Source organism: Falco peregrinus, chromosome 18 (assembly GCF_023634155.1).
Source record: "Falco peregrinus isolate bFalPer1 chromosome 18, bFalPer1.pri, whole genome shotgun sequence".
NCBI classification, from domain to species: domain Eukaryota; kingdom Metazoa; phylum Chordata; class Aves; order Falconiformes; family Falconidae; genus Falco; species Falco peregrinus.
The window spans coordinates 2,358,003-2,372,564 of NC_073738.1; the positions used below are offsets into that span (position 1 = coordinate 2,358,003).

The window sequence follows — 14,562 nt, forward strand, 5'->3', positions numbered from 1 at the left end:
CGCGAGAGCGCGGGAGGGGATGGAGCGGGGCGGGCGCGGCGTGTGGCGGCAAGCCCCGCCCCCGCCCCCTCCTCCCTCCTCCCGCCCTCCCTCAGGCCGGGCAGGCCCCGCCGCCAGCCTAACGGCTCCAGCCCGCAGCAAAGCGGCGGGAAGCCGGGACCGGTAACACCGTGCCAGGCCTCGCAGCGCTGAGGGGGCGGCGCGTCCATAACGATTCGTTACGGGGTGGAGGGGAGGGAGGGGGCGCTGTCCCCGCCCGCACCCCAAATAAAGTTTCACTCGAAGCCGGCGAGCGCGTCATTGCGCGCGCGCGCGGGGAGGTGGCCGCAGCTCTCGCGAGAGGACGGGCCCCGCGCGCTTCCCCTCCTCCGTCAGGTCTCGCGGGATCGTTCGCGGGGCGGAGGGCGGCGGTGGCGCTGCTGTCGCTGCTCTCGCGAGAGGCGGCGGGTTCTCGCGAGAGTTGGCGGGTGCCCCCCTTGGACGCGGAGCCGTTTCGCTTTGGGAAGTGAGCGGGGGGCGGCGGTGGGGCGCGGCGGGCCGGGCCGGGCCGGGGGGGCGCGGGCGGCGGCGGTGCCCGGTGGGCCCTTCCGGCTGAGGGATCCGCTCGGGGCCCGGCAGCCCGGTGCTGAGGGGGTGGGGAGGGATCGCGGGCCCAGGCCCCGCCTTCCCGGGGCGCCCCCGCGGCGGCGCTGCCCTCCGGGCCTGGGCCCCTCGGATGAGGCGGTAAGGCCGGTGCCCTTCCCCCTCCCCTCCCGGTTCCTGCCCCCCCCCGCCCCCTCCCCGCTCCCCTTCCGCCTCCTGCGGGGCCTCCAGCCGCCGCGGGCCCGCGCTCCCTGCCCCGCTCCCCATGTAGGAGGGGGTGTTGGCGGCAGGGAGGGCCGAGGCCGGCGTGAATGGTGCCAGGAGCGGGCGCTGAGCAAGTTTGAAGTTTGGGGGTTTTGGAGGATTCCCCCCCTCCCCTCTCTCGAGCACAGTGGAGGAGGAATGCCAAACCCGGAGAGACATGGGGGCAAGAAGGACGGGGGCGGCGGGGGGTCCCTGCAGCACGCGCCTGGCAGCGGCAGCTCAAACAGCAAGGAGAGGCACCGGCTGGCCTCCAGGCACAAGAGGCATAAGTCCAGGCACTCCAAGGAGTCACCGCTGGCAGCCCAGGAGACGGCAGCACCCTTGGGTGCGATGATCAAGCCGCTGGTGGAGTACGATGATATCAGTTCGGATTCGGATACCTTCTCCGATGATGTGGCCCTCAAGCTGGACAGGAGGGAGAACGAGGAGAGGAAAGCCGACAGGAGCGAGAGGATACAGAAGCACCGGCACCACCAGCACAAGCGCGTGCGTGAGCTGATGAAGAGCAAACAGGCAGAAAAAGAGAGGAAGTTAGAAAAGAGCCTGGAGGCATCCAGCAGGTCCGGGTCCACCAAGGAGAGAATATCGGGATCCTCCAAGAGACTCCTTGAGAGCGACGAGCACCCCAAGTCCCTGTCCTCGAAGAGTAGCAACAAGGAGTCTCGGTCGGCCAAGGCACACAAGGAGAAATCCAGGAAGGACCGAGAGCTCAAGTCCAGCCACAAAGAGCGCAGCAAAAGCCATCGGAAAAGGGATGCTCCAAAAAGTTACAAAACAATTGACAGTCCGAAGCGGAAATCCAGAAGTCCTCACAGAAAATGGTCTGACAGCCCGAAATTGGACGACAGCCCCTCAGGAGCCTCCTACATCCAGGAGTACGACCTCAGCCCTCCCCGCTCTCACACATCCAGTAACTACGATCCCTACAGGAAGAGCCCCGGCGGCTCCTCGCGCCGACAGTCAATCAGCCCACCCTACAAGGAGCCCGTGGCTTACCAGTCGAACACACGCTCTCCCAGCCCTTACAGCCGGCGGCAGAGGTCCATAAGCCCCTATAACAGGAGGCGTTCGTCGAGCTACGAGCGAGGCAGCGGGTCGTACAGCGGAAGGTCACCCAGCCCTTACGGCCGCCGGCGCTCCAGCAGCCCTTTTGCCACCAAGCGCTCTGTGAGCCGAAGTCCCATTGCCAGGTGTGTGCTCTTGCCCTGGGGAATGGGGAAGTGGTCGGGGTGGCTCTGGCCATGGGAGGGGTTAACCCCCTTCCGCATCTTGCTGGGGCCCAGGTCACCAGCTGCCTAAGTTGGCTGCAGAGTGATTTGTGGGAAATCCCTTTGGTTAGGTTCGTGGCAGTTACCTTTAAAGTGGTGGTCACACTCTGGAAAACATCTCCCTGAGTGGTGGTAGGCAGCGTCCATGTTGGCTGTCAGCAGAGAGGCCTAGGGCTGGATGAGCTCCTGGGATTAAATTACACCCACCTCTGGAGGTGGCCCCCGCAGGAGGGCCAGGGCTTGTGGGGAGGGTTGCGCTCTGAAGGGAGATGGAGCCAAGAGCTCCTGGTGCGGGATCTGGTGTGCTTCCCTGGTGAGCAGTTCAGCCAGGGAGAATGTTTTCACCTATTTCTGGAAGCCTTTCTATCTGGTTGCAATGTGTGGGGACTTGATCATGCTTTTTCACTTCTTTTGAGTGTATCTTGCTCTTTCTGAACTGACTTAGCTTTTCTTTTTTTTTTCCTTGAATTAGAGATGACCACACGTAAACTCCATCTTTATAGCCTAAACTTTCTTTTATCAGTACTAGAGTTTCTTGCTTCCATTCTGAAATGGGGGCATTCTGGAAGGGCAAGTAGGAACCAGCTGTATTTTTGCTTAACTATACTTTTTTTTTTTTTTCTTTTCTTTAGTCAGTAACCTTGCTACAGAAGGCAACTAATATTTGAAGGTAGTTCTGTGCGTTTTATTTCAGCTGTTCGTTAATCATCCTGTTACATGCACGAATACATAGTCTAATGTTGATTCTTCTTTTCTAGCTTCAGCTTATGTTAAGTGAGTTTCCAGTTGTCACCATGGGTGCTGGGGAGCTTTGGTTGTAGCTCCATGGCAATTAAGATGTGACCTGGAATGTAATCGCTATAGAAATGCTCTGCGCTGTGTTAGCTGTGCTGCATCCTCTGGTCCAAACAGGAGCTGTGTGCGAAGAGGCTGCCTCCAGAGCGCATTTATGTGATCAGCAGTTCCCAAAGAACGCGGGGCTTTTGGAATTTGGCCTTTGTTGCTAAAGCTCTTCTCTTAACTTCAGGAATACCGTCTTCCATAGTGGGCTTGAAATAGTGCCTTTGTCCTTGCTGCGAGAGAGGTGTGTTGGTTTTAGCACCCTGGAAGCTGTTACGTAAAATCTACTTATTTCTGCTGTGATTTTACATAGTGAAAATTTCCTTCAGGCTGTTTCTCCTCTGCCCTGTTTTCTCTGCGTACACCTGGGAGGTTCTGAGGGATAGTCCTTGCTGCTTTACTTCTCCATCCCTTCAGTCCTTTTTGCCCTGGTGGCGTTGCTCTTGCATGTTATTTCCTAATACTTTTGGAAGAGTAAGAATACGGTAGTAGAAAATGTATGTATAATTCATGATATAATTGTGTATTATGGCACCTGTTAAATGTCCATGTTCAGCTCTAACCAGGGAGAAACCATGTGGAAATGGGAGCAGTATACTAAGAGGTGGGGTTTTTTTTCCCCCAGGTTACTCCACTTCCCAGGAGAAGCTTACTTTTTCTGTAAATGGCTAGTTACTTCTAATTTGAGAGATCAAGCAGTTACATTTTCCTCATCTTAATTATGGGAGCAACTTTGAGGGACTTTGTGCTGCTTCCCTGAACTTCCATACTCGCATAAGAAACTTTTTAAGGGCGTCTTTGACTCACTGACAAAATGCTGGACCCCAAACCAAAATAGATTCCAAAGGTTACTTACTGTTTACGCTCAGCTTGTACTGAATTCTTTGAATCTCTGACTTCAGTTGATAACCTGCTACTCTTCTCTCTTTTCTGGGCAGATAATTTACTCTGTTACGTATTCTTTTAAAGCAGAACAGAAGCCATGGATTACACCTTCAGAAAACATCCATCTGAAGCGATTTTAGTAAAGGGACAGAGGGGGATTTAATGCGTTTTACCTATGTTAGGCAAATTGTAAGTTATAATTCATACATTAGTTTTGCTTCACTGAGCTTGCAGTCGGTGGAAGTTGATGGCCTAATGCCTGCTCCAGCAGCCCGTGGTGGGGCTGCCCCTCTGCTGACGGCAGTTCAGGAGGAGCTCACCTGGAGGAGTGGATTGGCCTGAGCCTTCCTTGCCAGCTTTGGTTCATCTGCTGCAGATGAGTGTGTAAATGGAAGCAGCTGACTTTGCACTGGAGTAGCTGGGGAGCAGCGGCGTGACCTCTTCTGTTGGCTCCTGTGGAGGGGCCAGAACACTTTTGGAGAGAAAACATCTTTAACTGGCACGCTCACTTAGGCAGCGAGCATCTGACTGTGGCTTAAATTCTTCAGAGGAGGTAACACAGGCTTTTCTGGGACACTGAAGTATTTCCACTACCGACGATCCAGTTTGTGTTCTGGGGTGGGGTTTTTTTTTAGCGCATTCTGTGTTTTCTTTAATCTTCCATGTCCAAAACACAGTGTTAGGAAACTGAATCAATGTGCTGTGCTGATTGGAGAATATACAGAATGTTTGCATTTCAAATGGCTGTGCAAAACAACTTGCTTTCAATTTAGGAGGAAATGAGGATGATTTGGTCAGCAGGGAAAATAACAGATGTGGCTTGCCATTCCTTGTAGCAACTGTTGTCGTTGCAGCTAAAACTAGAAGAAGAAATTCCAGAGTCCTTCAGCTTGCTGAAGGTGGGTTGTGCTCTGTACTAAGTATAGCTGCTAAGTGTGAGTGCGTGCACGTGCTGTAGTAGTGGCCACTGTTACGCAGATTCTTGCCGTGGCAAAAGGTCGTTGGGCATTCATAAATAAGAAACTTTAGCCTTCTGTTTGAGCTTGTTTCCTGAGCAATTAGAACACGGGGCACTCAGTCAGGCTTCCCAGTTACTAGTTCCCACTGTACTCTTAACATCTGTTGTGGTTTGGAGCAGATAAAATACTGTAGGCAATAAAAATATCTGTAGGCAGTCCTAGGAGTTTGTCTAGTGGATAATGTGGAAGTATGTGGATGTGGGGCTTTGTTCTGCCAACTTGATTCAGGGTCACCTCTACTAATAGCTATTAGCTGTGGTCGTTTTCAGCAGGAGGAGGTCTGGAGGGTTCTAGCATTCCCTCCTCCAAAGACCATTCTAATCTTCTGATCGTATCAGTTAAATTAATTGAGTAATGCTTTTATTTGGATTTTCTAGATGAGCCATCGTCTCTGACTTCTTTATGTTAATTCACAGTTGTCATGGTTAGTATCTTACATTTCTAATTTCCTGTGCTAGAGAGACGATAAGGTGTTTTTTAACCCTGGAGCATTTCTATCCAGAAAAAGAACTGCATGTGAGACCGAACTGCCCCCCGCCCACCCCTGATAATCTTAGCGAAGCGAGTAAGCTAGAGAGTGTTGCCTTAACACACATGGAGGGTGAAAGTGCTAACTAACTGGCTGCTGCTAAAGGCATGAAAAGATTGTTCCAGGGCATGGAAAGAGTCTTCAGAAAGCCTGTGCATCTTCTGTCTTACTGCATCTTTTTTTTTTTTTTTTTTTTTTTGTTATCCAACAGTGATAAAAGCAAGTGTTGCTGTGGAAGGCCACCCCTCCACAAGCACTGTGCTGTGGTCGTGGTGGGGCTGTTGATGGTTTAATAATACAAGGCAATATTTGTTGCAGAGTGATTATTACTTGCTTGTGTTGATAGAGCTGGGAAAGCAGACAAGCTGCTGGATGCGATGCCTTTTCCAGGTCTAACAAAGAAGCTGTAAACACTGAGCTGCAAAATGGGCTTAAGAAATGACAGCGCTCTAACAACTATAGGTAATTATCATTAGGCAACAGAAGAGAAAAGGTGTGAGTGGTGCCTGTGGAGAGGAGAAGGCCACGGGGAAGGAGTAAGTGGGTTTAGTCCTGGTGGAACAGAGGACGGGTGTATTTGCTGATGGAAGGCAGGGGATCACCCCCTGCTCTTGGAAGCGCTGCTGCAACTTCTGCAGCAACCCTTGCGTAAGAGGGTCCTGTCCGTGCACCCCACCACTTCCCCCAGCAGTTATCTTTCCCTTGTTTGTCTCTACGCAGGTGTCTTTGGTGGCTGCATTTCTATGTAACGTTATTAAAAATGAGGTTAAAATTGGACTTTGGGAGAAATTTGCTTTCTATCAGATCTGCCAAGCAATTTTGATGAGAATGTTGCTCTGCAACCAGCCGTATTGGAGTCACTGTTGCAGGAGGATGTGAGACAGGGAGCAGGAAACAGGGTATTGCAGCACCTGAAACAGTCTATCCTGAAAGAACAGCGATAGGGAATGCTAACCCCAAAACTTTGTGGTTGCAGTAAACTAGGTCCTAGGGGATTCATTAGGAATGTTTTCCTTAGCCTGCAAATGTCTTTGAGCACAGTGAAAACAGAACTTTTTCAGTTCCTGGCAGTGTTGCACTGGGATGTGGCAGGTGAACTGCTATCCAAAGGGTAGACTGTGTCCGAGACCGTTAATTCATTAAGGAGAAACCTTGGAAAAAGAGATGACCCTGAAGCGGCATTCCCATTACAGAGCAGTGCGTTAAAGAGGAAAATAGTTGAGTGGCTTCAGATGACACCTTTTGTTTTAATTTTTTTTTTTTTTTCCTCCTGGTTGTATATTTATTCTGTAAGTCTAAAGGTAAGGGCTACCTACAGCTGAGGTGTTCTTTGACCGCTGTTAGCACGAGGTTTGGGGTTGTACATACTAGGGAGAGGGCAGCGTGCTTGTGCTTGGAGTAGCAGGGGAAGAGGGTTGTGTGAAACTCCGCCACCGTGCAGGCAGAGGTCTGTCCATCCCTGAAGGGTGCTGCTGGTGTCCGTGAGGAACTTCCCATTAGGCTGTCTTGGTTCTCCAGTTTATTTTCCAGACATTTGTTGTCTCAGGATAACGTTACATTTGTGTAGCGCTGTAAACAGTTTAGACCTTGTTGTTAATTACCTTCTGAGTACGATTACAAGCGAGCCAGCACCTACTGTGCTTAAACCTGCTTGCAGTGAGGTGTTTTTTCTATCTGCTGTGGAGCTAGGTTTTGAGAGAATTTCGTATTTTCAAAACCAGATATGTTCTGAGTAATAAATCACAGAATAAAAATAAACTTCAAGCATAGCTTCTATTACAGTGTTTGCAGGGTCTGATCCCAATGGTTTTTGTTTTCCTGTTGGCTCACGCAGCTTCTAAACCCGTCAGAGCCCACGTGTACAGTTAAAGCATCGTGTCCCTTAACCTGCGGCGTCCTAGTTCCTCCCAAAGTGGAGGCAACGGTTCTGTCTTGCCTGTAATTCTGACGTGGACGCTGGAAGCACCAATTTCCAGTTCCATTTTATGGTTTTTTATCTTGTTTCCACATAGGTCTCCACTGAACTTCTGGTTACTGCTGTCTTCTGACTAGTTTCACCCTGTGCTCATGGTGTAACCCAGTGGCGTGAGGTGTTTCCTGCCTTGCTTGTTGCTTGTATCACAACGCAGATTTTGTGTGTGTTTTTTATTTCTGCGTATGTACCTAATTGAGAGCCCATTTACTGCAGAGGAAGACTGAGACCTTCAGAACATACCTCAAACAGAATTAAAATTCCTGGGTTGTTCCCCCCGCCCTTCTCCTGAATCGCAATATAGCAGATTTGATTTCTGATCATAGTTAAAAAAAAAACAGAGGGAAAATTTAGCTTGAAGTGAGAGGTTTCCTGAGGCAGCATTCCCGTGAGGGCTAGTCATATTTTATCCGTTGTTTCCTTTAAAGTTGTGCATAATTATTGTGAAAGATTTGTAAACTGCCAGCTCAACCTCTCGACTGAAGTCTTCTGTTTAGTGCATGCATCTGTGATCTCGCCTCTGCCTCGAGGCTTGTCCCATCTTGATGCTTCATTTCTGTCGTAACAGTGTGATTGTCAGGGTAGTCCTGGCACGGGGAGAAGGCTGGATGATGACCTGAAATTTGTACTGCTTTAGTCGATAAACTCTTTTCAGCAGCTTTAGTGTCTTTTCCTGACAGGTGTTATGGACTCTCTGAACTTAGCTGACAAATAATGGATTCGAATTCTTTTCAAAGAGAGCTGTTGGTGTTGGTGAGTAGCTCAGAGCTCGAGAAATGCTTTGTTTCGTTTATCTTCTCCCCTTTCTCTCTGCAGGAAGTCTGTGAAGTCCCGAAGCCGAAGTCCTGGGTATTCAAGACACTCATCATCTCACAGTAAAAAGCAGAGGTCTGGGTCACGCAGTCGCCATTCCAGTATATCACCGACAAGGCTCCCGCTGAACTCCAGTCTCGGGGCAGAACTCAGCAGGAAGAAAAAGGAGCGAGCGGCGGCGGCAGCAGCTGCAGCCAAGGTGGATGGCAAGGAGGCGAAGGGCTCACCTGTTTTCCTGTCTAGAAAGGAGAACAGCTTAGCTGAACTGAAGGAGCCCGGAACAGAATCTAAAAAGGTCGTCAAAACTGCTAAGTCTGAAAAATCATCTTCAGATACGGAATTAGTTAATTTACTGTATACGAATGCAGAGACTAAAGCCCCTGCAGAGACAACAAAAATCAAGGCAGAGGAGAACTCTGAGAGGAAACACCCTGTTCCAGTTAGAGAGTCAAAACAGACGGGAACAAAAGACTTGAAGCCTGTAGCAGTGGTAGAGGACCTCCTATCTCCGAAAGAGACAGACACAGCAGAGAAGGAGATTCCACCCCCACTACCCTCAATAAAATCACCTCCACCACCTCTGCCGACAACCACGCCACCGCCTCCAGCTCCGCCGTTGCCACCTTTGCCTCCATCACCTGCTGTTCCACCTTTGCCACCATCCCAACCGACTCCCGTTCAGGTCCCTACTTCAGCCCCAACGTCTTTGCCATCTTCTTCCCACCCAAGGACGTCTACTTTATCCTCTCAGGTGAACTCTCAGTCCTCTGTCCAAGTCGCTACAAAAACACAAGTGTCTGTGACGGCTGCTATCCCACACCTGAAAACTTCAACATTGCCTCCGCTTCCGCTCCCCCCTATTTTAGTTGGGGAAGATGACTTGGATAGGTAAGGTCACACAAGAGCATCCTGTTTGCATTTCAAAGCCAAACATTGAAATAAACAGATTCTTTTGTTTAGTTTGACAGTTACTAGCCTATCCTGCAGAGTACGGTGAAGACTATGCTGCTGGTATAAGTGCCTTATTGCACAGCCATTTGTGGTTTTGCCCTTGTCAGGTGTACGTGGAGACTTTTATGATCCTGTGTAGGTAGTTACATCTTATCTCAGTGAGAAAGAGAGCTGCGGCTGCTGTTCTAATGTTGATTAGTGAAGGTTTCACATCACTCTTTGTTCATATTTATTATGGTAATGAAACATGGATCGGGATTTATGCACCCTTTTGCATTGCAGCCATTTGCATAGGCCTATTTTGAATTTTTTTTCTTTTTTTTCATTCCTCCAAAACCTTTACTTAAGTAACAGGGAAGAGCTTAACAATTCTGATACAAGAACACAAAGCAGAGCTATTTGTGTTCCAAAGCCATAGAACATGCAGGCAGTGCCCGCATGTAAAAAATGGTGTTGGATTAACTTAAGTAATTGTTAAGTAATACAATTCGTATTACTTAAGAAGTAGGTAATGCTTGTTTGAAAGAGTTAAACATGAAAGAGTGAAACTGCACCTACCTCAACTTTGTTTTTTAGTATTTCTAATCAAAGCATGTGACCTTAATTCTGTCCTGTAGTTGTAGCTCTCGCTGCTCTGGGTCTTGGCCAGTGGTGGTCTTGGCTTCTGATATGAACTGGTCTGAAAAACCTTCCTGCGAGGGTTTTCTTTTTTGGGGGAGGAAGAGAACAGAATATCCAGAATGGAGGTGGAGAAGAAGAAAACCAAATCTGCCCCCTCGCCACCCCACCCACTCCCCCTTTTTTTTTAGCTGTTAGTATGTTGTAGCACTGTTAATGTCAGGTCATCACTGATACATCTTTTTTTTTTATACTTGATCTGCTTAGCCTGTAGTTCCCCAACAACTTCTGTATCTTACCTAGTACATATCTAGCGATGGTTGGAATCTCATTGGTTAGTAAAGCGTGGGTTTTATTGAATAGTATGTTACACGATAGTTATGACGATATAACGACCCTGTGGTTGAAGTGAGCACAGTATGTTACGTGTTCTGATTTGTTTAATTGATTTTCATGGTTTGTCCTGGTGTCGATGTAAATTAGGGTTATGTTGTCACTGTGATCAACATAAAAGTTAGGCTTGTGCATGTTTGTTGCCCTTCCTAAGCTGTGTAATGTTGTTCAGCAAACACCTGTTTAGTTTAAATGTATCTGTGATGAGCGGTAGCTTTAGCAGGCTCCAGGTTTTTCCCAGCTCAGATGCCAGTCTAAGCAAGATTTTGCTGCTGTATTGCTTTATTTCCAAACACAGAAACTATCTTGCAAATACTGTGTTTTATTTCTCTGGCCACTCACACCTAGAGCTCTTTTCTACCACCCAGGTGTGGCTTAGTTTTGTAAAAGTGTTTTCTCTCTGCCATCGCTATGAACTTAGGAGCATGGGCGATAACGCAGCTGGTTGCTAAGCTTAGTGAATGGGTTTATAGTGACTTTTTCCCCAATAAAAGAATGGGAAATCCCACTTCATTTTGCTGGGTCTAGTGGCAGTTGCATATGGCACTGACTTGAGTGCTGAAGCTCGCTCTTAATCAACTGCCTTTGTGTTCATGATCAACATCTTTCTAGGTAGATTTCTGTTTTCATGGGCTGAGACTGGGAGAAGGTTCCAGCTCTGAGACCATGGTAGGCACAGGATTTGGAGATGTGCTTTGAAGTGTCCAAGTACAAAACATGCCTCATTCAATTAGAGACTCTTTAACCTTTCTTGATGCTTCTGAACCCTCAAGATTTATCATCTGTCTATAATGCTTTCAGACTTCACAGCAGTCGAGGTGCACCGTAGGTCGCTTCACCTAGCAGGAGGTGTAGCAGTGAGGAGAGGAAAAAAGCTGTTTAGAAGCAAGTGATACAAACTTTTTTACGTGTCTGTTACACTCAGAAGTCACATAGATTGCTTAGGACCCTGGGAACACGTGGTTGCCTGTACACAGCACTAACCTAGTGAAAAATGCAGATCTGGCTGATGGCATTTCTGCGATTTCAGGGGAGGGGGAGAAGGGAGGTAGCTCCTAGGAGCCTTTGTTCGGCATTTGGCGTTCGCACTTTGTCGTTTTTCTGCTTGGGTGACTCCGAAAGGTCTGTTTGGCTTTCTCACTTTGAAAGAAAGGCCTGGTGAAATGTCCAGACCTTCTGGAGGTAATTGAAGTTACAATAACCTTCTAGTAGCACTATTACTGACATGCAAATAAATATATAAGTGGCCATACTAAGCACAGATAACTGTGTTGGCAAGAAAATGGTTAACTGTTTGGTACAAGGGAGAAGGGATTTGGTGAAAGGCTGGGCATCTTCAGGTTAAACCTACAAACCCACCTTTGCCCTTCCCAAGAAAGCCTTGCAAATAAGGTTTTTTTTTATATGTGTCTGGAAGAAGGCTGAATCATTTTGTCAGGGTCACTCGAGCCCAAGCTTAGTGTATATATGAAATATTTAAAATACTGTCAGGAACAAATGAATTGCCAAATAGAAGTGGATGAAACAGTCACAGAAACTGCTTTTTTGCTTTTTTTTTTTTTTTTTATTGCTGTGAATGTTGAATCTGTAAGAGCTGGACACTAGATCAATGCTTCAAACACACGTGAAAGCTGTAAAGAAAGCCAAACCCGGCTGATCCGCTCAGTTGGAGCAAAGTCTCCTGCCTCCCACGTGTGGCTGTAGGTCCTGGCTGTCCAGGTCTTGCTTGGAGGAACCTCTTCGGAGCTTTAGCACGGATTCTGCCTTGGTGAAGTGACCCAGCTGGGCATTGCTCTGCACATTAAGAATCAGCAATTAATGGGGAGTGAGCTTCAGCCCGTACAGCTCTCTCCCTTCTGGTATTTCTAGGATATGTACTGCTGGTGATAGCACCTGTCAGCAAGCGCTTTCCTCCAGAGCTCTAGGCAGCTGTGACGTGCAATTAGTTCCGTGGCTGCTTAGCAGTGGAATAAGATTGTTTTCCCCCATCTTTTACAGATGTCAGAGCTCACTGCCAGCATAGTCTCCTTTTTTTTGTCTCGCTTGTTTCTTACCTACATTTCACAAGAGATCGTTGTGCAGATTAGGCGGTGTCTAATAAAAAAAATTGGGAAAATGACCTACTTCCATCAGTTCATTTATATGGAGCTCTCTGTGCTAAGCGTCAGACCTGGTGATGCTGACAAACAGCAAACCTCCTGCTGGCTGCCCTAAAAACAGACCTGGGAACGTTGTTTGCATCTCTTAATCTTTTTCTTTTCCTGGTGACATGGAGATTTGCGTGGAGAAGAATTCCTGGCTATTCAGACCTAGGAATTCTCCCTACTGCATATATAAGAGAAGTCAGTCTCTGTTTATGAGACTCTTGCCAGTTTAGACCAAGCTTCTGATGCCATTGGTGATTTGATTTTCAAAACAAAAGTCAACTTTTGGATTCTCAGGAATATCTACAAGTCAGAGCTATGTTTCAGTCCTTGCTAAGTAGCTAAAAGTTACTTATGTAAAGAGATTTAGTTCTGCGTTCATATTTATAGTGGTCCTTAACAAGTCATGCGTTTAGTTTCATTATGATAAATGGACTAAATAGAGGAAGTAAGGGTCGGAAAGTAGGTGCTGGCTGACAACCTGAACTGTCTTACAGGAAACTCAGAATATAACTACTTATTTGTGCAAATTGAGCAAGTTCTAGTTGCAGAGTTATGTGTTCATTTGAAGCCAGTGCATTCAAGCCCAACACTTTTCTCTCCTGGTGTATTATCATTGTAAAACTTAAGGCTGTTTTATTTTATACTTGGTTAATTTTGGCAGTTAAACTTGGGCTCTTAACTTGGGGTTCTCAGATAGAGAGCTGTTGTCCTACAGTAGGCTTTTTTTGTTTGCTAATTGGCTGTTAAGTCTGACTTTTGTATTGTATTAACTTTTCGGAGTTTAGTCCAAAAGAGATTCTTCCTCCAAAACCTGTGAAGAAAGATAGAGAGCAGAGACCACGACACTTACTCACGGACCTCCCGCTCCCTCCAGAGCTCCCTGGAGGGGATCCATCTCCTCCTGACTCCCCGGAACCAAAGGCAGCCACACCACCTCAGCAACCGTTCAAAAAGAGACCAAAGTAAGGCTGGTTTTCTTCTTTTTTTTTTTTTTTTTTTTTTTTTCCCAGCTTTTGTAAGTTGTGAGGTTTCCTGTTTCTTCACACAGATGTCAGTCGAGGTTTCCAAAGCTTTAGCTTTCAGTGTGTCCTGCTGCGCTCCTAGACGAGCTGACTGCACGCCCTACGCTCTGCGTGGAGATGGAGCTGCTGAAAGTGCAGCAGATTTTGAAATTGAATCTGGCAGCTGCTTTGCCAGCTCTCAGCAGCCTCCCCACCATTTATTGGATGAGGAGAACACTTAATGTGAACTTACTTATAAATCTTTAGCCAGATTTAGTTCAGTCGTATCAAAATTCTTTTGTCCTCAGACTTGTTTGAGTGCTGTCTTTATTGCGGGAAGTGAAACGTGGAGAAAAGAAATTTGTATTTATGAATTTTTGAGGGTGTGTTGTTTGCTTTGTATTTCTGAATTTTTTGATGGTGTGTTGTTTGCTGTGGGTTGTTTCGTGTCGGGACCACTCACAGCTGAAGGCCACTTCCCCCGTCTATTTGAGAATTAACAGTACAGCAGTTTGGGAAGAAGAAGAGGCTGTGGAAATTGTGCACCCAATGGAGACAATGGTTCAGGCTCTGTACTGAAGCTGTGATGGATTCTGTTGTCTTCCCCTCTGACCATTTAAATGGTAAAATTGCTGGAGCGTGTCGTACTCGATCGCCAGCCACATCTACCCTTGAAAACTCTCTCGTCTTTTGATTTAGCTGTGCCTGCAGGCCAAAGAAACCCTCTGATGAGAATCCCTGTGTAAAGCTCTTGGTGCTGCTAGAAGTTGGTCCTTTCAAATAGGATGCACACACCTTTTCTGCATGTGTGATTGAAGTATTGCTCATGTTGCAAGGCATGCAGAACTTCCCCTGATAACAAAATTTATGCGATTGTCAAGGGAGCAAGTTCCCTTGGCGTTTTGTACATGGAGTGCTAGCTATACTTTCTTTCAAATAAAAATCAAATGTCCAGTTTCCTGCAAAAGATTCCAAACATTGATTTTTGTCCTACTAGCAAAATTCCTTGGTATGTTTTAGATAAAGATATACTGGTTTGGTTCTCTTTCAGGCTACTCTCAAAGTACGTAATGAGATCTTTATAGAAATCTGTGTAGCTAACTGCGTACCCCAGGTAGGCTACAGCAAAATGCTTCTGCCACCTCCAAGTGTGTGGAAATGAGGTGGTGTAATATCAGTTCTGCTTGTCTTCCCCCCTCTTTGCACTCCTTATTTCCCCAGGAGGAAGAACGTCTTGCTCGTTAGCTGTCTGCAGCTGATAAATGCATAACTGAAGGGAA

At 47.3% G+C, this 14,562-nt stretch overlaps 1 protein-coding gene across 3 annotated transcripts in view; it reads left to right on the top strand.

Moving 5' to 3' along the window:
* The first annotated feature begins 541 nt into the window (after positions 1-541).
* The window catches only part of CDK12 (cyclin dependent kinase 12), a 28,911-nt gene continuing 14,890 nt past the window's right edge, over positions 542-14,562 (top strand). For 2 of the 3 annotated variants that reach the window (XM_055789777.1, XM_005232661.4), the window contains exons 1-3: positions 542-2,036; positions 8,176-9,060; positions 13,067-13,243. In XM_055789777.1, coding sequence (XP_055645752.1) covers positions 985-2,036; positions 8,176-9,060; positions 13,067-13,243 — 2,114 coding nt within the window. In that variant the 5' untranslated portion in view covers positions 542-984. The remainder of the gene's footprint in view (positions 2,037-8,175; positions 9,061-13,066; positions 13,244-14,562) is intronic. The other variant, XM_055789778.1, reaches the window with a different exon arrangement.